Source organism: Coregonus clupeaformis, chromosome 13 (genome assembly GCF_020615455.1).
Source record: "Coregonus clupeaformis isolate EN_2021a chromosome 13, ASM2061545v1, whole genome shotgun sequence".
In the NCBI taxonomy this organism is placed as follows: domain Eukaryota; kingdom Metazoa; phylum Chordata; class Actinopteri; order Salmoniformes; family Salmonidae; genus Coregonus; species Coregonus clupeaformis.
The window spans coordinates 43,586,655-43,608,747 of NC_059204.1; the positions used below are offsets into that span (position 1 = coordinate 43,586,655).

Below are 22,093 nucleotides of genomic sequence, written 5' to 3' on the forward strand. Positions count from 1 at the left end.
TCCGTGTTCGGTCATTGTCACCGTGGACTTCACGAGTCGTGTTTTGTTTTGTATTTAGAAACTTTAACTAATTAAAGTCATGTTTGTTTCTCACGCTGCGCCTTGGTCTACTCATTACTACGACGATCGTGACACCGGGACACTCAAATGAGTATGATATGTTACGTTTGGTATGGTTACTTAAGGCAACATCGAAAGTATAACGTGAACGTCTAGCAACCCAAAGGTTGCGAGTTCGAATCTCATCACGGTCAACTTTATCATTTTAGCTAAATAGCAACTTTTCAACTACTTAGCCGATATCAGTGTGCTCTATTTTCAGGTGAATTTGTTAATTCTGACTTTATTAGTATAACTAGCTAATTATATATTATTTAAGCACATAATGCTAGCCAGCTAGCTAGATTATCATAGCTATCCAAAGTGTGCAGAATACTCAATTAAATCGTAATTTTGCTCGTGTCTGTTATCTTGCTTTAGCTAGCTAACGTTAGCGTTCATAATTTAGCTAGCTTGCATTGACTTGTTTTTCATCGATGACATGAGAATATAATATCTAGTTAGCCAGCTAGCTAGCAAGGTAGATTATGTTTTCTGTAGAAATGTAGCTAACGTATACTAAAACTGTTCTAGTTAAGTTGACCTTATCCTAGCTAGCTAACTAACTGTCTATGCCAATGCTAGATACCAATGCAATTCATTCTTAATTTTTCATATGTATAGGAAGATCCGAATGGATGTCCTTGATCACATGCTGACAGACCCCCTGGACTCAGAAAAGGCCAATGATGGGCGCATCACTGAAGAGTGCATGTTGGGAGACTGTCGAGTGAGCCTTCCAGAAGACCTACTAGAAGATGTGAGTAGCTAGCATTTCCATGTAAAAAGCACCATGAGCACTGTGTTCTTATGATCACATACAATTTGGTGTCAAATGAAAGCTAAGTCTATATATATTTTTTTAGAAATTAAAGCATATTTACATTTTCAACCATTTTCCGTCTTAAAAATTTGAAATAAGCAAAGGTTTAAATTTCTTGTCAAAAATCTGGAAAAGGGGTCTTGGCAAACATCTAGCAGAAAAAGTCTTAAAAGTAGGGCTGGGAATTGCCAGGGACCTCACAATATGATATAATCACAATACTTAGCTAGGTGCTGATACGATATATAGTGCGATTCTCACAACTCTATATGTATTGCGATTCGATATTGCGATTTGATGTTCCAAACACATTGCTCACTATATGTCTGCTGCAGAGAAACGAGAGCATGAGAAAATTAGTTTAGATCAGTCATGGAAATAAAAGTGCAGAAAACATGTTGGCTCACTATTTAAAAACAAGATGGAGAACAAGCTATAGGATGAACAATACCAGAGTTTTGGCGCAGGTACAGCCGACTAGCGCTAGCTAACCAAATCAAATTTTATTTGTCACAGGTTTCGTAAACAACAGGTGTAGACTAACAGTGAAATGCTTACTTGCGGGTCCTTTTCCAACAATGCTGACTTAAAGATAAAACATTTTTTAAATAGAGGCATGAGTAATAAATACACAGTGAATAACAAATAACAATAACGAGTAAAAAATAACATGGCTATATACAGGGAGTACCAGTACCGAGTCGATGTGCTGGGGTAAGAGGACATTGAGGTAGCAACTGTATGTACATACAGTGCCTTGCAAAAGTATTCATCCCCCTTGGCGTTTTTCCTAGTTTGTTGCATTACAACCTGTAATTTAAATTGATTTTTATTTGGATTTAATGTAATGGACATACACAAAATACTCCAAATTGGTGAGGTGAAATGAAAAAGATAACTTGTTTCAAAAAATTTGAAAATATTAATAACGGAAAAGTGGTGCGTGCATATGTGTTCACCACCTTTGCTATGAAGCCCCTAAATAAGATTTTGTGCAACCAATTACCTTCAGAAGTCACATAATTAGTTAAATAAAGTCCACCTGTGTGCAATCTAAGTGTCACATGATATATATACACCTGTTCTGAAAGGCCCCAGTGTCTGCAACACCACTAAGCAAGGGGCACCACCAAGCAAGCGGCACCATGAAGACCAAGGAGCTCTCCAAACAGGTCAGGGACAAAGTTGTGGAGAAGTACAGATCAGGGTTGGGTTATAAAAAAAAATCAGAAACTTTGAACATCCCACGGAGCACCATTAAATCCATTATAAAAAAATGGAAAGAATATGGCACCACAACAACCCTGCCAAGAGAGGGCCGCCCACCAAAACTCACAGACCAGGCAAGGAGGGCATTAATCAGAGAGGCAACAAAGAGACCAAAGATGACCCTGAAGGAGCTGCAAAGCTCCACAACGGAGATTGGAGTATCTGTCCATAGGACCACTTTAAGCCGTACACTCCACAGAGCTGGGCTTTACGGAAGAGTGGCCAGAAAAGCCATTGCTTAAAGAAAAATATCAGCAAACACGTTTGGTGTTTGCCAAAAGGCATGTGGGAGACTCCCCAAACATATGGAAGAAGGTACTCTGGTTAGATGAGACTAAAACGGAGCTTTTTGGCCATCAAGGAAAACACTATGTCTGGCGCAAACCCAACACCTCTCATCACCCTGAGAACACCATCCCCACAGTGAAGCATGGTGGTGGCAGCATCATGCTGTGGGAATGTTTTTCATTGGCAGGGACTGGGAAACTGGTCAGAATTGAAGGAATGATGGATGGCACTAAATACAGGGAAATTCTTGAGGGAAACCTGTTTCAGTCTTCCAGAGATTTGGGGCCTGGACGGAGGTTCACCTTCCAGCAGGACAATGACCCTAAGCATACTGCTAAAGCAACACTTGTGTGGTTTAAGAGGAAATATTTAAATGTCTTGGAATGGCCTAGTCAAAGCCTAGACCTTAATCCAATTGAGAATCTGTGGTATGACTTAAAGATTGCTGTACACCAGTGGAACCCATCCAACTTAAAGGAGCTGGAGCAGTTTTGCCTTGAAGAATGGGCAAAAATCCCAGTGGCTAGCTTATAGAGACATACCCCAAGAGACTTGCAGCTGTAATTGCTGCAAAAGGTGGCTCTACAAAGTATTGACTTTGGGGGGGTGAATAGTTATGCACGCTGAAGTTTTTTTTATTTTTTTATTTTCTTGTTTGTTTCACACAAGAAATATGGTAGGCATGTTGTGTAAATGTAATGATGCAAACCCCCCAAAAATCAATTTTAATTCCAAGTTGTAAGGCAACAAAATAGGAAAAATGCCAAGGGGGGTGAATACTTTTGCAAGCCACTGTATATGTAGTAGGGTTGTCACGATACCAGTATCGCAATACCAGATGTTTTGGGGCCTTCCTCTGACACTGCCTGGTATAGAAGTCCTGGATGGCAGGGAGCTCGGTCCCAGTGATGTACTGGGCCGTACTCACCACCCTCTGTTTCGCCTTGCAGTCAGGTGCCTTGCAGTTGCCGTGCCAAGTGGTGATGCAGCCAGTCAAGATGTGTGCCAGTCTCAGTGGTGGGTGAAGCTGTATAACTTTTTGAGGATCTGAGGACCCATGCCAAATATTTTCAGCCTCCTGAGGGGGAAGAGACGCTGTTGTGCCCTCTTCACAACTGTGTGGGTGTGTGGACCATGTGATGTGGACACCGAGGAACGAAGCTCTCGACCCGCTCCACTACAACCCCATCGATGTGGATGGGGCACTGGGACTATGGTGGTCTGCTTGAAACAAGTTGGTATTACAGACCGGGTCAGGGATAGGTTGAAAATGTCAGTGAAGACACTTATTCTACAATGTAGAAAATAGTAAAAATAAAGAAAAACCCTTGAATGAGTAGGTGTGTCCTAACTTTTGACTGGTACACAGTACCAGTCAAAAGTTTGTGCACACCTACTCATTCCAGGGATTTTCTTTATTTTTACTATTTTCTACATTGTAGAATAGTAGTGAAGACATCAATACTATGAAATAACACATATGGAATCATGTAGTAACCCAAAAAGTGTTAAACAAATCAAAATATTATTTTATATTTGAGATTCTTCAAAGTAGCCACCCTTTGCCTTGATGACAGCTTTGCACACTCTTGGCATTCTCTCAACCAGCTTCATGAGGTAGTCACCTGGAATGCATTTCTATTAACAGGTGTGCCTTGTTAAAAGTGAATTTGTGAAATGTATTTCCTTCTTTATGCATTTGAGCCAATCAGTTGTGTTGTGACAAGGTAGGGGTGGTATACAGAAGATAGCCTTATTTGGTAAAAGACCAAGTCCATATTATGGCAAGAGCAGCTCAAATAAGCTAAGAGAAATTACAGTCCATCATTACTTTAAGACAGGAAGGTCAGTCAATCCAGAACATTTCAATAACTTTGAAAGTTTCTTCAAGTGCAATCGCAAAAACCATCAAGCGCTATGATGAAACTGGCTCTCATGAGGACCGCCACAGGAATGGAAGACCCAGAGTTACCTCTGCTGCAGAGGATAAGTTCATTAGAGTTACCTGCCTCAGAAATTGCAGCCCAAATAAATGCTTCACAGAGTTCAAATAACAGCCACATCTCAACATCAACTGTTCAGAGGAGACTGTGTGAATTAGGCCTTCATGGTCAAATTTACATTTACATTTACGTCATTTAGCAGACGCTCTTATCCAGAGCGACTTACAAATTGGTGCATTCGCCTTATAGCCAGTGGGATAACCACTTTACAATATGATTTTTTTTCTTCTTTGGGGTAGGCTAAGGGGGGGTAGAAGGATTACTTTATCCTATCCCAGGTATTCCTTAAAGAGGTGGGGTTTCAAGTGTCTCCGGAAGCTGGTGAATAACTCCGCTGTCCTGGCGTCGTGAGGGAGCTTGTTCCACCATTGGGGTGCCAGAGCAGCGAACAGTTTTGACTGGGCTGAGCGGGAACTGTGCTTCCGCAGAGGTAGGGGGGCCAGCAGGCCAGAGGTGGATGAACGCAATGCCCTCATTTGGGTGTAGGGACTGATCAGAGCCTGAAGGTACGGAGGTGCCGTTCCCCTCACAGCTCCGTAGGCAAGCACCATAGTCTTGTAGCAGATGCGAGCTTCAACTGGAAGCCAGTGGAGTGTGCGGAGGAGCGGGGTGACGTGAGAGAACTTGGGAAGGTTGAACACCAGACGGGCTGCGGCATTCTGGATGAGGTGTAGGGGTTTAATGGCACAGGCAGGGAGCCCAGCCAACAGCGAGTTGCAGTAATCCAGACGGGAGATGACAAGTGCCCGGATTTGGACTTGTGCCGCTTCCTGTGTAAGGCAGGGTCATACTCTCCGAATGTTGTAGAGCATGAACCTACAGGATCGGGTCACCGCCTTGATGTTAGCAGATAACGACAGGGTGTTGTCCAGGGTCACGCCAAGGCTCTTTGCACTCTGGGAGGAGGACACAACGGAGTTGTCAACCGTGATGGCGAGATCATGGAACGGGCAGTCCTTCCCCGGGAGGAAGAGCAGCTCCGTCTTGCCGAGGTTCTGCTTGAGGTGGTGATCCGTCATCCACACTGATATGTCTGCCAGACATGCAGAGATGTGATTCGCCACCTGGTTATCAGAAGGGGAAAGGAGAATATTAGTTGTAGGTCGTCTGCGTAGCAATGATAGGAGAGGCCATGTGAGGATATGACAGAGCCAAGTAACTTGGTGTATAGCGAGAATAGGAGAGGGCCTAGAACTTTGCTGCAAAATTGCTGCAAAGAAACCACTACTAAAGGACACCAATAAGAAGAAGAGACTTGCTTGGGCCAAGAAACACAAGCAATGGACATTAGACCGGTGTAAATCTGACCTTTGGTCTGATGAGTCCAAATTTGAGATTTTTGGTTCCAACCGCCGTGTCTTTGTGATACGCATTGTAGGTGAACGGATGATCTCTGCATGTGTGGTTCCCACCGTGTAGCATGGAGGAGGAGGTGTGATGGTGTGGGGGTGCTTTGCTAGTGAAACTGTCAGTGATTTATTTAGAATTCAAGGCACACTTAACCACTTAACTCGCTTTGTGCATGGGGGCATTGTCTTGCTGAAACAGGAAAGGGCCTTCCCCAACACTGAATCATCTAGAATGTCATTGTGTGCTGTAGCATTAAGATTTCCCTTCACTGGAACTAAGGGGCCTAGCCCGAACAATGAAAAACAGCCCCAGACCATTATTCCTCCTCCACCAAACTTTACAGTTGGCACTATGCATTGGGGCAGGTATCATTCTCCTGGTATCCGCCAAACCCAGATTTGTGCGTTGGACTGCCAGATGGTGAAGCGTGATTTATCACTCCAGGGAAGGCGTTTCCACTGCTCCAGAGTCCAATGGCATTGAGCTTTACACCACTCCAGCCGATGCTTGGCATTGCGCATGGTGAACTTAGGCTTGTGTGTGGCTGCTCGGCCATGGAAACCCATTTCATGAAGCTCCCGACGAACAGTTCTTGTACTGACGTAGCTTCCAGAGGCAGTTTGGAACTCGGTAGTTAGTGTTGCAACCGAGGTCAGACGATTTTTATGCATTTCAGCACTCCGCGGTCCCGTTCTGTGAGTTTGTGTGACCTACCACTTCGCGGCTGAGGCTTGTTGCTCCTAGACATTTACACCTCACAATAACAACACTTACAGTTGACCGGGGCAGCTCTAGCTGGGCAGAAATTTGACGAACTGACTTGTTGGAAAGGTGGCATCCTATGACGGTGCCATGTTGAAAGTCAATGAGCTCTTCAGTAAGGCCATTCTACTGCCAATGTTTGTCTATGGAGACTGCATGGCTGTGTGCTCGATTTTATACACCTGTCAGCATGTGTGGCTGAAATAGCCAAATCCACTAATTTGAAGGGGTGTCCACATACCTTTGTGTGTATATATATATGTCTATCCTTGGTACAGATTTGGTCCGGACCAACCAAATTTTGTATTTTTTGGTGGTGAAGCTCATTAGAATAATAGCCAGTGTGTTAAATAATATCCAAACATACAAAGGAGCATATTAAAATGTTCTACCTTTGTGTACCTTTCATGAAGAGAATGACATTCATAATTAGGCATTTCTGTAGAGTACAGATCAGGGACCCATGATGTAATCCTGTTACCATCATTCTGTTGCTGGGTGTTGATCCACTTCACTTACTGTAGTTCAAAATAACCTAAATAGATTTTTTCCAAACTCAAGGTGTCATAATCATAGCTGACACCCCATTCTTTCTGCAGACATCTTTGAATCTTAATTCAGAGTAGATCTTCTTTTTCTTACTGAGGGAGATTCTACCGTCATTCTGTTTCCAAACTTTACATCTGCACTGTTCTTCGAGGAAATGTGTTTTTGTGAAATGTTCTATTCAAATGATTCCTTGTGCATAGAGTTGTATGGTTTGTTTAACTTTGCAATCAATGGTTTTTGTTTGGCATACTTTTAAAGTGAATAATCAGTCTCTGCATCATTCTGTTACCGTAGAATTGTCCCTGATCATATGCTGTGTATCCATTATGTTTACTGTATAGTGATTGTTGAATTAACAATTCTGTGTATATGTTGTTGTTTTGCAAACAGCCTGAAATCTTCTTCTCTGTGCTGAGTGAAGGCACATGGTCTAAAGTACTGACAGATGAACAGAGGCAGCATCTCCGTCAACTGTTACCACACTTTCCCGACGACAACACTAGTGAGCAGGACCGCACCATCAGCGACCTCTTCAACAACCAGAACTTCTGCTTCGGAAACCCCTTGCACCTTGCACAGAAACTGTTCAGAGGTTAAAAAAAATCCCCATCTCTCTCAAACTGCTTGATTTTGAGTACGTTTCTGGACAATGTATGACGCTGTGCTCTCCCCAGATGGCCATTTTAATCCAGAAGTGGTCAAGTACAGACATCTGTGTGCCAAGTCCCAGAAAAAACGTCAGCTCTACTCCTTTCAGCAGTACTACCACAAACTCCTCAAACAGATCCTGGTCTCTAGAAAGGTATGGCAGACATCTTCAAGCTTCACTCTCAAGCACAAGGTGAATGGCCTTCCTCAGTATGTTCATATTATTATGTTTAGGAACTACTGGAGTTGGCAGTCCACAGTGGCCCTAACATCGCGGTGAAGAGAAAGTACCCCACCCAGATGCCTGGTGAGATGCAGGAACAGAGGGTGAGAGGAAGAGTGTGCCGGATACTAAGGGAAGTTAAAACGGACTGTGGAGACCGATATGCCTCATCTGACGATGATGGTGAGTCTTCTTTCATCAGCCTAGATTGTTGAAATTGAATTGCATTTAGCAGCATTGAATAAGTGCCATGTCTTTCAATGTTTGCTTTGGGTCAATCCAAATCTGAACCAATCAAATGTTGTCCTTTGTGTTTGCAGGTACAGCCACTTCGCTGCCAACACCTCAGTCTCCTTCCTCTCCCACACCTACTGTCTTTGTCAGGGTTCTGCCCAGTCTCTCCACCCAGGACATGAAGACCACAGGTCAGTTACAGTCTGTCTATACAGCTACTGTAGTGCATGTATAGACTCTGCAGATCAGGGGCGGTGTGTTCATTAGGGCGATATGGGCGACGCACTGCCAAACGGGAAAAGGAAGGGATTTTTTTCTAATCAATTATATCACGGCAACAGTAGTTATCAGTGTTCTAATCTAGACGTCTGATCTGCCACTAAATGTCCAATCAGGCTAAAGTCGTGCTTCAAATGCCCCCCTCTTTTGGGGGCGATTTCAGTCAGGTTGAAAATCGCCCCAGAAGTCTCTCATAGACTCTCATGTAAAAAAATGTTTTTCAAATATCAGAGCTTTCAATACAATCTCTATGGGTTTCTGAGGGCTTGCACTTACGCGCTTTCGTCATACGTAACATAACCATGAACGTAACTAAGAAAAGAGCGGGTAGCAGCGTCAATCAATTCACGTACTACTATCAAGATGGCTAACGTTCAGTGCAACTCGATTGTCTCTTTGAAAGAAGTTCACATCAAAGACCATTCAAAACGAGCTACTGGAGTGTATGCTAGCGGTCATGAGGGAACATATTGTGGAGGAGGTGAAGTCGGCGAACTTCGTAGCTATCCAAGCTGACGAGACCACGGACGTTTCTACACAGACACAGCTGGTGCTTGTGCTGAGGTACATAGATAACAACCACAAAGTGCAGGAGCGCTTTTTTGAGTTCCTTCCCATCTCGGAATCAACCTCAGTCTCAATCGCCAGTGTGCTTTTGGAGAGACTGAACGGTATTTTTGCCGATAACGAGAAAGTCAAACTGTGGTGCACTGGCACTGTACCAGGTTCTCATGAGCTACAACCTCCAGGAGACGTTCTCTGAGACTGTGACTCTGTTGAACATCCTCATAACTACTCCAATGACAACAGCTGAAGCTGAGAGATGTTTCTCAACTTTGACACGAGTTAAGACATTCCTGCGAAATTCAATGGGCCAGGAACGTCTGAATGCACTGGCCATGCTTTCCATGGAGAGGGAACTAGTCCTCAGCATGCCTGATTTCAATGAGAAAGTCATTGACCGCTTTGCTGCATTGAAAGAGAGAAGAGAACAGTTTCAGTACAAGTAATGTAGCCTCTCTCTCTCTTTGTCCCTCCCTGTCTGTCTCTTTAACACACACACGCCCAAATCAGTTCACAGTTGATGTTGTTTAAAATAGTTATTTTTCATTTTAAAAAAATAATAATAATCTGTTCATGTTCATTTTTACAAATCTATACAATTGGCCAGAATATGGTTGTTCATATTTACAAATCTATACAATTGGCCAGAATATGGTTGTTCATTTTTACAAAGCCATACAGATAGCTGTGTTTACCTTTTCTAGAAATTATTTTCAAATTCTGTTTTCAGGCAAAATGTCTATCACTGTTCATTTTCACAAATATATACAAGAGGGCAGAATATGGAAGTCTATAAAAATTTATTATTACCAATAACTTGCATCAATGTTTTCAGTAGCCTCTATCAAAAGCTCCTGCTTGCTTGTTGTGAATTATGCTCAGGTGCACATATTTCCAATTCAACCATGAGGCAAAAAATGTGGTAAAAGCTCTTGTTGATCCTGCAATCTGAACAAATACCAAGATGCTGTATTTTCAGCTGATATTTCATTTGTTTATGGAAATGCATATTGTTTATGCAGTGTTGAGGAATGTGAAAGAACACCCTTGATTATTTTTACTGTGATAACTTATGTTGCTTTTGTAAGCCAACACTTTTGAGATCAGTCAATAAATGCTTCTGGCATTGACTTATATGCTGCCCCTGTCTTCATGTTGTTGCTGGACATATCTTTTTGAAAATGTGTGTAGGTCACCTAAATCATCAGAAAAATTGCCCCCCCTGAGAATTTTTTCAGGAGCCGCCACTGCTGCAGATACACTGACTGAAGATTTGTGACGTCTGCTCACACAGATAAGCCAGAGCTGGGAGAGAAGGACATGAGAGCCATGCTACGGAGACATAGAGAGAAGGGGAGACGGCAACCGGTTACTTTCTTCTATGCTTCTCCATAAACAAAAACATCACAGAAATCTGCCATCCATTTGAATCATAAAATCAATTTATGAATAGATATGAGGGACACTGTCTACCTAATATCATCTTCATCAACATTCCCTTGCATCCTAATCCTAGTCATTCTTATTTGCACAGGATCATCCAGATTTGATGACCTCAGACATCCACCTGGGCGACATGATGTCTAGAGTGAACATAGGTCGTAAAGGCGCCATGATGGGTGAGTACATGACCAAAACACCACCGTCATAATCATAAAGCGAAATGAATCATACATAGCTAGATTCTATAAGATCCTCTGAATAATGTATTCACAACTAATGTAGAAACAATCTTAACTTATACCTTCTATTATCTAGCACTGTTTGACCTGGCTCTGCCCAAGAGGAAGATGAGGGAGGAGGGGAGAAAGAAGAAGATGAGGACAATTAAAGTGGAGTCTGAGGATCCCTGCGAGGCTCTGATGCCTTCAGAAGCACCAGCTCCATCCCTTAACATCACAGGTGCTCTGACACATCAGTCACTCCACTGCCCAGTGTCAAGGAAGAGTGAGTCTATGTACTCATCCCACAAAGATGACATTTTTTACCTGACAAGAGTTTCTAATGAAATATGACATGCTATTGTTATGTTAGAACATCTGTGGTTATACATTTAATGAATGAAGCAAAATTACAGCTTTACTGATATTCCTGTGCGACAGACATTTAGATACTATCATGAATTCAATTGAACACTGCGCTCCATACTTTTCAATCTGCATAGACCTGCTGTCGTCTTCTATCGCCACCTACAGGCCGATGGAGGAGGTGCAGAACAGGCCTGTCATGGTGGAGGAGATTGCTGTGAGCTTCTTCAACCTGCTGGAGAATATCCTGAGACTAGAGGGGCTCGCCAGCGCAGCCATGGTATTCACTCATGCCTACCTACACAAGTACATTGCCACGCAAAAGTTTAGGGACATGGTGGCAGGATTGTGTATGTCTTTGGTTCTGAAACTTTTGACACTCGACCCCCAAAAAGGAGTGGTTCAAACCTCGTGACCCCGCCCGCGCACAAGCACAATCGCTGCGCAAATGTATCCTGTCATTACAGCTATAAACAGTGATGCATTTTGATAATGCAAGATACAGAAATAAACTACATTTTATACCTGCATTTTTAGCTGAAAGTCATTCATGTTAGCAGCCAAAATCAACTAGGGATATCATGCCATTTCTCTGGAGTCCAGAGCAAACAGCTAGGATACAGCCTACTTGTATGCAGCAGAGGTTGCAGGATCAGATGAAAAGTCTGAAATGTAGTCTTTTACTTCCTCACAAATGTCTTAATACATTCGCCAGAATATGTTACATCTTCATCCCATAAGTACTGCTATATTGAGAAATAGTTTTTGCCAGGCAAAATCGGGAGAAAATGAAGCAAGTACTTTCTGGTCACTAATCTAGATATGCGCGCCCACCAATGCTGACGACTGGTCATTGGTCAACAGTCAAGACGCGCAACTTTTTGGTTCTGAAGCACAGATTAGATGTTTTTGAGACAAGAATTTGGTGCAATACTGTAGGCCTATGTTATTAACCAGATTAAATGGGTCAGTATTACATTCGCGACCCCCCCACCCCCAAAACCTTCTCGCGACCCCCAGGGGACCGCCAGTTTGAGAACCACTGGGTGGTAGGTGATGAGCTGAACTGGAACTTTGAATTGGAACTGTTGTAAGACTTGAAAATGATACAGTGGGGGAAAAAAAGTATTTAGTCAGCCACCAATTGTGCAAGTTCTCCCACTTAAAAAGATGAGAGAGGCCTGTAATTTTCATCATAGGTACACGTCAACTATGACAGACAAAATGAGAAAAAAAATCCAGAAAATCACATTGTAGGATTTTTTATGAATTTATTTGCAAATTATGGTGGAAAATAAGTATTTGGTCAATAACAAAAGTTTCTCAATACTTTATTATATACCCTTTGTTGGCAATGACACAGGTCAAACGTTTTCTGTAAGTCTTCACAAGGTTTTCACACACTGTTGCTGGTATTTTGGCCCATTCCTCCATGCAGATCTCCTCTAGAGCAGTGATGTTTTGGGGCTGTCGCTGGGCAACACGGACTTTCAACTCCCTCCAAAGATTTTCTATGGGGTTGAGATCTGGAGACTGGCTAGGCCACTCCAGGACCTTGAAATGCTTCTTACGAAGCCACTCCTTCGTTGCCCGGGCGGTGTGTTTGGGATCATTGTCATGCTGAAAGACCCAGCCACGTTTCATCTTCAATGCATCTCCTGAGTGGCGCAGTGGTCTAAGGCACTGCATCGCAGTGCTAACTGTGCCACTAGAGATCCTGGTTCGAATCCAGGCTCTGTCGCAGCCGGCCGCGACCAGGAGACTCATGGGCGGCGCACAATTGGCCCAGTGTCGTCCAGGGTAGGGGAGGGAATGGCCGGCAGGGATGTAGCTCAGTTGATAGAGCATGGCATTTGCAACGCCAGGGTTGTGGGTTTGATTCCCACGGGGGGCCAGTATAAAAAAAATATGTATTCACTAACTGTAAGTCGCTCTGGATAAGAGCGTCTGCTAAATGACTAAAATGTAAAAATGTAAATGTAATGCCCTTGCTGATGGAAGGAGGTTTTCACTCAAAATCTCACGATACATGGCCCCATTCATTCTTTCCTTTACACTGATCAGTCGTCCTGGTCCCTTTGCAGAAAAACAGCCCCAAAGCATGATGTTTCCACCCCCATGCTTCACAGTAGGTATGGTGTTCTTTGGATGCAACTCGGCATTCTTTGTCCTCCGAACACAACGAGTTGAGTTTTTACCAAAAAGTTCTATTTTGGTTTCATCTGACCATATGACATTCTCCCAATCCTCTTCTGGATCATCCAAATGTACTCTAGCAAACTTCAGACGGGCCTGGACATGTACTGGCTTAAGCAGGGGGACACGTCTGGCACTGCAGGATTTGAGTCCCTGGCGGCGTAGTGTGTTACTGATGGTAGGCTTTGTTACTTTGGTCCCAGCTCTCTGCAGGTCATTCACTAGGTCCCCCCGTGTGGTTCTGGGATTTTTGCTCACCGTTCTTGTGATCATTTTGACCCCACGGGTTGAGATCTTGCGTGGAGCCCCAGATCGAGGGAGATTATCAGTGGTCTTGTATGTCTTCCATTTCCTAATAATTGCTCCCACAGTTGATTTCTTCAAACCAAGCTGCTTACCTATTGCAGATTCAGTCTTCCCAGCCTGGTGCAGGTCTACAATTTTGTTTCTGGTGTCCTTTGACAGCTCTTTGGTCTTGGCCATATTGGAGTTTGGAGTGTGACTGTTTGAGGTTGTGGACAGGTGTCTTTTTATTCTGATAACAAGTTCAAACAGGTGCCATTAATACAGGTAACGAGTGGAGGACAGAGGAGCCTCTTAATGAAGAAGTTACAGGTCTGTGAGAGCCAAAAATCTTGCTTGTTTGTAGGTGACCAAATACTTATTTTCCACCATAATTTGCAAATCAATTCATAAAAAATCCTACAATGTGATTTTCTGGAGAAAAAAAATCTCAATTTGTCTGTCATAGTTGACGTGTACCTATGATGAAAATTACAGGCCTCTCTCATCTTTTTAAGTGGGAGAACTTGCACAATTGGTGGCTGACTAAATACTTGTTTTCCCCACTGTATAATGATTCATGTATGTCCTGTTGTTAGTTGGAGGAGAAGGTCCAACGGTGGCAGACATCTCCAGCTAGTTCCCTGAACCCCTGGTTCTCCTCGGCCTCCTGCTGGTCAGAGATGGTGCTGCCGGCACTGCACTTCCTGGCTGGGGAGAGTAAAGGTGAGCACGGCAGACTCCCTCTTCTCTGGATCATTAAAGCAGTAATATGTCATATCATCCTCATCTTTCTTATCTCACTCTCTGTTCTTCGCTCACTATCTTCCACTCCTTCATTCAGTTCATATGATGGTTATTCCCAGTGGCTTCACCCCCTATGTGGCGTTCAGGGAAAGCTCACAGCAATGGAAATGGATTAGTAAGATCTCTTTTTTTTTTGGTCAGTCAGTTGATTTGTCCAAATTCTGGCACATTGCAAATGAAAATATTTCAGAAGTTTGAGATTTAAAGATTTCTCAATCTCACGTCTCGAAGGTCCCAGTCCGGATGGAGAGAAGGATTTGAGTGCTCTGTGTCAGCTGTGGGTCGACTCCAAGGACTTGGTTGTGGTCAAGGTATTACAATTACACATTTTCACCTCTCACTCCTCTCCTCTCTGGTCGTTTTCTGTTCCCTGTAATACACTTGAATAAAATAACGATGTCCTCTACAGACAGAATGTGAAGAACCAACAGAGATGACTTCTCCCACCCCTAGAGTGTAAGTTTCCATGTTACTCGTGTCACAGATGACCTTACTCAGAATGAGGTTAGGTAGTGTATGTGTTCATTGCCATACAGGGATTTTATTGTAATACTGTTTGCTGTTCTCTCTGTAACTAAGCAGTTGGACAAACTATGTGGTGCGGGCCAGCACTGGAGACCAGAGGCATGTTTTTCAAGTGCAGGTCAGTGTCACGTCTCTACCTTTTAGTCTAGGATCTCTTCTGTATTGAGTATTATTTATAAAGACCACACATATTCTCTGCAATCATTATGTGTCCATGTTCTTGTTTTGATCATCAGGAGCAGCATAGGTATGACCAGCCACACAAAGCCTTCACCTTCAGAATGCATGGCTTTGAGTCTGTGGTGGGGCCTGTTAAGGGGGTCTTTGACAAGGAGATGTCTCTTAACAAGGCCAGAGAGCACACTCTTCTGCGCTCAGACCGCCCAGCCTATGTCACCATCCTCTCCCTGGGTAAGACTGACCCTGTCATCAGTGTGGGATGTTGTTGCAGTAGCTTTCGGTTAGATGTGCGGTATATGACTGGTCTGCTCCTCCTCCTCTCCCTCAGTGCGGGACGCAGCAGCCCGGCTGCCCAACGGAGAGGGGACCAGGGCTGAGATCTGTGAGCTGCTCAAGGACTCTCAATTCCTGGCACCAGATGTCACCAGTGCTCAGGTTAGATACTCACTGTTACTGGATTATTGTTGTCACTCGTATACACAATGTTTTGACATACACTACTGGTGAGAAGTTTTAGAACACCTACTCATTCAATGGTTTTTCTTTATTTTTACTATTTTCTACATTGTAGAATAATAGTGAAGACATCAAAACTATGAAATAACACATATGGAATCATGTAGTAACCAAAAAAGTGTTAAACAAATCAAAATATATTTTATATTTGAAATTCTTCAAATAGCCACCCTTTGCCTTGATGACAGCTTTGCACACTCAACCAGCTTCACCTGGAATGCTTTTCCAACAGTCTTGAAGGAGTTCCCACATATGCTGAGCACTTGTTGGCTGCTTTTCCTTCACTCTGCGGTCCGACTCATCCCAAACCCTCTCAATTTGGTTGAGGTCGGGGGATTGTGCAGCACTCCATCGCTCTCCTTCTTGGTAAAATAGCCCTTACACAGCCTGGAGGTGTGTTTGGGTCATTGTCCTGTTGAAAAACAAATGATAGTCCCACTAAGCTCAAACCAGATGGGATGGCGTATCGCTGCAGAATGCTGTGGTAGCCATGCTAGTTAAGTGTGCCTTGAATTCTAAATAAATCACAGACAGTGTCACCAGCAAAGCACCATAACACCTCCTCCATGCTTTATGGTGGGAAATACACATGCGGAGATCATCCGTTCACACACACTGTGTCTCACAAAGACACAGCGGTTGGAACCAAAAGTCTCCAATTTGGACTCCAGACCAAAGGATAAATTTCGGTCTAATGTCCTTTGCTCGTGTTTCTTGGCCCAAGCAAGTATCTTCTTCTTATTGGTGTCCTTTAGTAGTGGTTTCTTTGCAGCAATTCGAGAAGGCCTGATTCACACAGTGTCCTCTGAACAGTTAATGTTGAGATGTGTCTGTTACTTGAACTCTGTGAAGCATTTATGTGGGCTGCAATTTCTGAGACTGGTAACTCTAATGAACTTATCCTCTGCAGCAGAGGTAACTCTGGGTCTTCCATTCCTGTGGCGGTCCTCATGAGAGCCAGTTTCATCATAGCGCTTGATGTTTTTTGCAACTGCACTTGAAGAAACTTTCAAAGTTCTTGAAATGTTCTGTATTCACTGACTTTCATGTCTTAAAGTAATGATGGACTGTCATTTCTCTTTGCTTTATTGAGCTGTTCTTGCCATAATATGGACTTGGTCTTTTACCAAATAGTGCTATCTTCTGTATACCCCCCTACCTTGTCACAACACAACTGATTGTCTCAAACGCATTAAGAAGGAAAGAAATTCCACAAATTAACTTTTAAGAAGGCACACCTGTTAATTGAAATGCATTCCTGGGCCCAGATTCACAAAACACTTCTTAAGCAAAAATGTAAAGAAGCTTCTTAAGAAAAAAAATAAGAAGTTCATAAGTGCAATTCCTCAACAATATCTTAAGATTTGATGATTTTCTTACTAACTTCTCATATCTTCTTACAAATCTTCTTAAGATGTTTGTTGCTAGCTAAGTAGCTAGCAATGGCAATCATTTTAGCATATTTCTTACTGAGATTCCGGTTCTAAAACATGTTCTTGGGTTTAAAATAATCAATACTGAAACTTTCAGATGAAATTTGTGAGTGAATTAAACATGTTCAATTGCTTTCATGAGCTTTTTCTCTCTCTGCTCTGAGTTTAAGACAAGGGTTTTGCAATCTTGAAATGAAGAACATTTCCAATAACTTTATTTTCAAGAATCTAATTTCTTCTTAACTCTTTTCTTAAGGAGAAACATAAGAAATAGCGCAATAACATTTCCAAGAACCTTTTTGAGGAATAGCAACTTTGCTTCTTTCTTCTTAAGTCTATATTTAATGAAAAAATTGCAGTTAAGAAGATATTTAAGAAGAATCACAAATATAAAATATGTTTTGATTTGTTTAATACTTTTTTGGTTACTACATGATTCCATATGTGTTATGTCATAATGTTGATGTCTTCAGTATTATTCTGCAATGTAGAAAATAGTAAAAATTAAGAAAAACCCTTGAATGAGTAGGTGTGTCCAAACTTTTGACTGGTACTGTAGATGTGCGTCAAAGGATTTTCTGGCGATGTATGTTTGGCTGTGACTGAGCAAGGCACCTGATGTGCTGTTTCCTGCAGGTGAACACGGTTGTGAGTGGGGCTCTGGACAGGCTGCACTATGAGAAGGACCCCTGTGTAAAGTATGACATCGGCCACAAGCTGTGGATCTACCTGCACCGCGACCGCGGTCAGGAGGAGTTTGGTGAGCAGCACATTCTGCCAATGGAAAATGATAAGAATAGGATAGGAATTGTTACAAATAATCTAACCTTGTCCCCAGGCTATTGTGCACAGCGCATATACGCCTGGGATATCAACCACTCAAAGTTGGCCTTAGTGGGAGTGTCCTACTGAGTAAAGTATTTTGTCATCATTTAATTTTAGCCAATCACATGACTGCGAGGTGTGGCTCTGTGCTGTTGGTGTTGTGGGAGATGATTGGTTGGTAGATTAAGCCAATGCCTATGCGCTGGGAGTTTCTCCCGGCTCTCTGTATTGGCTAACGAAGGCCAAATTTGACGCGCTGGTCCACCAGACATTTTGCGCATTTGGGCAGAAGTGTTACAACACACTTTAACTACAACTCATTATTCTTTCCCCATCCAGAGAAAATTCACCAGGCTCAAGCTGCTGCTGCCAAGGCCAGAAAGACACTGCAGCAGAAACCTAAACCTGCATCCAAGCCTGTGAGTCCCACTGCCTCTACTCTGCTGTGACTACTGTACTGCTGACAAATAGACGTTTCATAACCTCTATACTGTAAACACTGACATACCCTCTCTGGAGACTTAGAATCTTTGAATGTGGAAAGTCTTGCTGAACCACTTGTCACTAGAATCCTAATCAAACTGTTTCTATGTAATGAGCTCCGTTGTTGTCTAACGTACACTGAGTGGACAAAACATTAGGAACCATGACGTAGACTGACCAGGTGAAAGCTATGATTCCTTATTGATGTCACCTGTTAAATCCACTTCAATCTGTGTAGATGAAAGGGAGGAGACCGGTTAAAGAAGGGTTTTTAAGCCTTGAGACAATTGAGACATGGATTGTGTATGTGCCATTGAGGGTGAATGGGCAAGACAAACTATTTAAGTGCCTTTGAATGGGGTATGGTAGTAGGTGCCAGGCGCTCCGGTTTGTGTCAAGAACTGCAACACTGCTGGGTTTTTCACGCTCAACAGTTTCCCGTGTGTATCAAGAATGGTCCACCACCCAAAGGACATCCAGCCAACTTGACACAACTGTGGGAAGCATTGGTCAACATGGACCAGCATCCCCGTGGAACACTTTCGAGAGTCCATGCCCCAACTCAGTATTAGGAAGGTGTTTCTAATGTTTTTTTACACTCAGTGTATGTGTGTTGATGGTGACTATCCATCCTGTGTTATAGAAGTCTGGCAGTAAGGAGGGCAGTGGTAAGACCTCTGGAGGCCTGGAAGCAGGTGATATGGGAGGTCCCATGTCCCCAACTCCCACCACCCCTGGAACCCCCAAATCACCCCTCGCCCCTGTAGCCACAACCCCCACTAAAGCTGGGATGCCAGATTCAGTCAAGACCAGTCCTGGGTCAGTTTAACACAGCTTCCATAGATGAAGTCTTATCAGGCTCAATTATCGAACACATACAGTATTTGTATCTTCTTGATGTTATGGAAGTACTAATACCCTGCTCTCTTCACCCTTAGTGTTCTCTTAGTGTCTCCTCCCCACATGCCCCAGCTGGGGACCCTGTTGTCCAGCAGCCAGTCTGGCCCACAGGTCTCTCAGCCAGCTACCTCCCATTACTCAGCCAGGGTAGTGGGCCACCAGTCAGGCTCTCTGCCTCAGGTAAGAGTGGTCTCAGCCCAGACAGCAATAGGACAGCAGGACACGCTGGTGCACCAGACCCCTCATCAGATCAGAGTGCCAGTCACCATGGGCGCCACACAGGTGAGTCACTGACCATTCTGTTACCAACAAAACAATCCTATGCTGACTATCGGGAGAACTGAGTCTATTCAGTGTTAAATCGATTTTGAGAAGAGCTTTAAAATATTTACCTGGAATTTGCAGAATATTTAACTGTATTAATCAGTAGTTTTGAGCGATTAACCAAAACATTGGTTATTTTTAGTTTTTTAACAACTGACCGACGTCTGTTAAATTATTTGAGTTCCATTTTGTTTGTTATTTTCCTGTGATCTCGATGAGCAGTTTCTGTAGAAATAAATCAGATCAAGCATGAACTGTGCGATGTAGTACATAGCTGTAGTTTCAAACAGGCTAATATTCTACATAGTTTAGTGCAGAAAACATGGTAATTAACAACAATGACTATAATCCACTGTGCCTTATTACTATTATAAACTGGTTACCAACGTAATTAGAGCAGTAAAAAATAAATGTTTTGTCATACCCCTGATATACCACGGCTGTCAGCCAATCAGCATTCAGGGCTCGAACCACAAAGTTTATAAATGTAAATAAGCTTTCAGAGAGAACATTTTGATCTTTATAGTTTCACTATAATGTGTTCATGAAAGAGCCTTCTTTTTTCATTTGTTGAGAGTATTGTCTGTGTTTCATGCTCACATAATTTCTGTCTCTAAAGGTGGCCATCACAGGCCAGATGGGCATGAAGGCTCAAGGTGGAGCAGGAATTCCAATAACCGATACGAATCTCCGCATCCAAGGCAAAGATGTGCTCCGCCTGCCCCCTTCCTCCATCACCACAGACTCTAAAGGACAGACGGTGCTTCGGATCACACCTGACATGATGGCCACCCTCACCAAGTGCCCCGTCACCACCGTCAAACTCACCCCCGACATGTTAGGCACTGCCACTACCAAGAGCATATCTGCTACTCTTCGTGTGACCCCACCCCACCACTCCTCCAGCCCAACCTCCTCCTCGGGTGAAGTTCTGACCAGCAAGGCCTCCACTGGCACCACCACCCTGTTGAAGGCTGCAGGGGACACTATCTGTCTGATGCCCACCCTGGCAGTCACTATGGCCGAGCAGAAGACCAGAACCTTCTCCACCGTCTCCTCGTCTGACTCGAAGTGTGGCACCACCATACGGATCATGCCCGGCCTCGGGGTCATCCCACAGAAACAGGGTCAAACCATCACCATGACAACCACCACTGGCAGCAAACCAGTCTCCACTGGGGCCGCGACTGTCACCATAGCCACCAGTGGAGTGGCCTCAGGCTGTCTGACTCTGGGAACAGCCACAGCTACTGTCTGCCAGGTCCCTGTCACAGCCACAGTGGTGTCCACACAACCAGTAAGCCCCACAGCTTTATCAACATGATTATTAGCTCCCCTCTTATATTTACTGTGGGATTCAGGATGGTTGTGTAATAACAGCACTGTAGTAATAAGTCTGCCTTTGTTGGGAGGCTTAACATAAAGGGATATATTTTATTTTCAAGACATTCTTTATAGCCACATTCTCTATAGCCCCCACCACCCCACCTTTGAAATGGTCATCCAATGATTCTGTCCCTCTTTATTTCCCCAGGGGAAGTTACCAGCTCGGATCACAGTGCCTCTGTCTGTCCTCAGCCAACCACTGAAAAGCAAGAGTGTAATGACCACACCCATAATGAAAGGAAACATCAGTACGAAGTGAGTCCTCATGTTCAGTTCAGCCTAAATTGTCTGTAACAATATATGTATCAGTCTTCCCCATGGCAATAAGAAGCCTGGTTTAGACTGACTGGTGTGTCTCTCTCTGGTCTCTGCAGTCTGGGCAGGAACATCATCCTCACCAACATGCCTGCAGGAACCAAGCTGATAGCTGGGAATAAGCCAGTCAGCTTTGTCACGGCGCAACAGTTACAGCAGCTGCAGCAACAGGGCCAGGCCACACAGGTCAGCAGCTCACATGTTATTCAATACTCACCCAGCTCCCAAAGGAACGTTTAGTATGCAGGAGCCTTTCCTGATCATGTGACTGGGGGAAAACGCCTGGCCCTAGGCATCAGGTATAGTAGTTGGTAGGAGTGGTTGATGTGTCTGTCTCCTCCAGGTGTGCATCCAGACGGTACCAGCCCAGCAGCTCCAGCAGCGCTCTGCAGCAGGCTTCCCCAAGTCTGTGTCCACTGTCATAGTCACCACCACACACTCACCCAAATTAACCCCTGCCCCACCACCACCGGCACAGTGAGACGCAATCCCAGAGCCTGCTACTGCTCTGTGCAGTACTACAACCTGTGCTTCAGAGGCAAGTGATGCTAGGGGGCCGTAGCGCATCTCTGCTCTCTCAATGTTTGGGAGGACATTGATGTCTGGAGAGTTTGCAGTAGATGAACAGAGGAATAATCCCAGGACAGCATGTACCGTTTAGAGACATTGGTTTCAGAAAATATTAATACCCCTTGACTTATTCCACATTTTGTTGTTACAACCTGAATTCAAAATGGATTAAATATATTTTATTTCTCACCCATCTACACACAATACCCCATAATGACAAAGTGAAAACATGT

The 22,093-nt window shown here is 43.6% G+C and overlaps 1 protein-coding gene across 1 annotated transcript; it reads left to right on the forward strand.

The window, feature by feature from the left end:
* The first annotated feature begins 733 nt into the window (after positions 1-733).
* On the forward strand, positions 734-22,035 carry LOC121578921 (nuclear factor related to kappa-B-binding protein-like). The gene is made up of 24 exons (XM_041893223.2): positions 734-859; positions 7,534-7,735; positions 7,818-7,945; positions 8,026-8,197; positions 8,335-8,439; positions 10,386-10,459; positions 10,626-10,710; positions 10,850-11,042; positions 11,287-11,398; positions 14,196-14,322; positions 14,441-14,518; positions 14,635-14,714; positions 14,813-14,859; positions 14,986-15,046; positions 15,165-15,339; positions 15,437-15,543; positions 17,694-17,817; positions 18,222-18,301; positions 19,009-19,184; positions 19,304-19,547; positions 20,209-20,886; positions 21,124-21,230; positions 21,350-21,476; positions 21,634-22,035. Exons 1-24 carry the CDS (start codon positions 734-736, stop codon positions 21,769-21,771), a joined length of 3,546 nt encoding a protein of 1,181 aa, XP_041749157.1. The 3' UTR covers positions 21,772-22,035.
* The last annotated feature ends 58 nt before the right edge of the window (positions 22,036-22,093 follow it).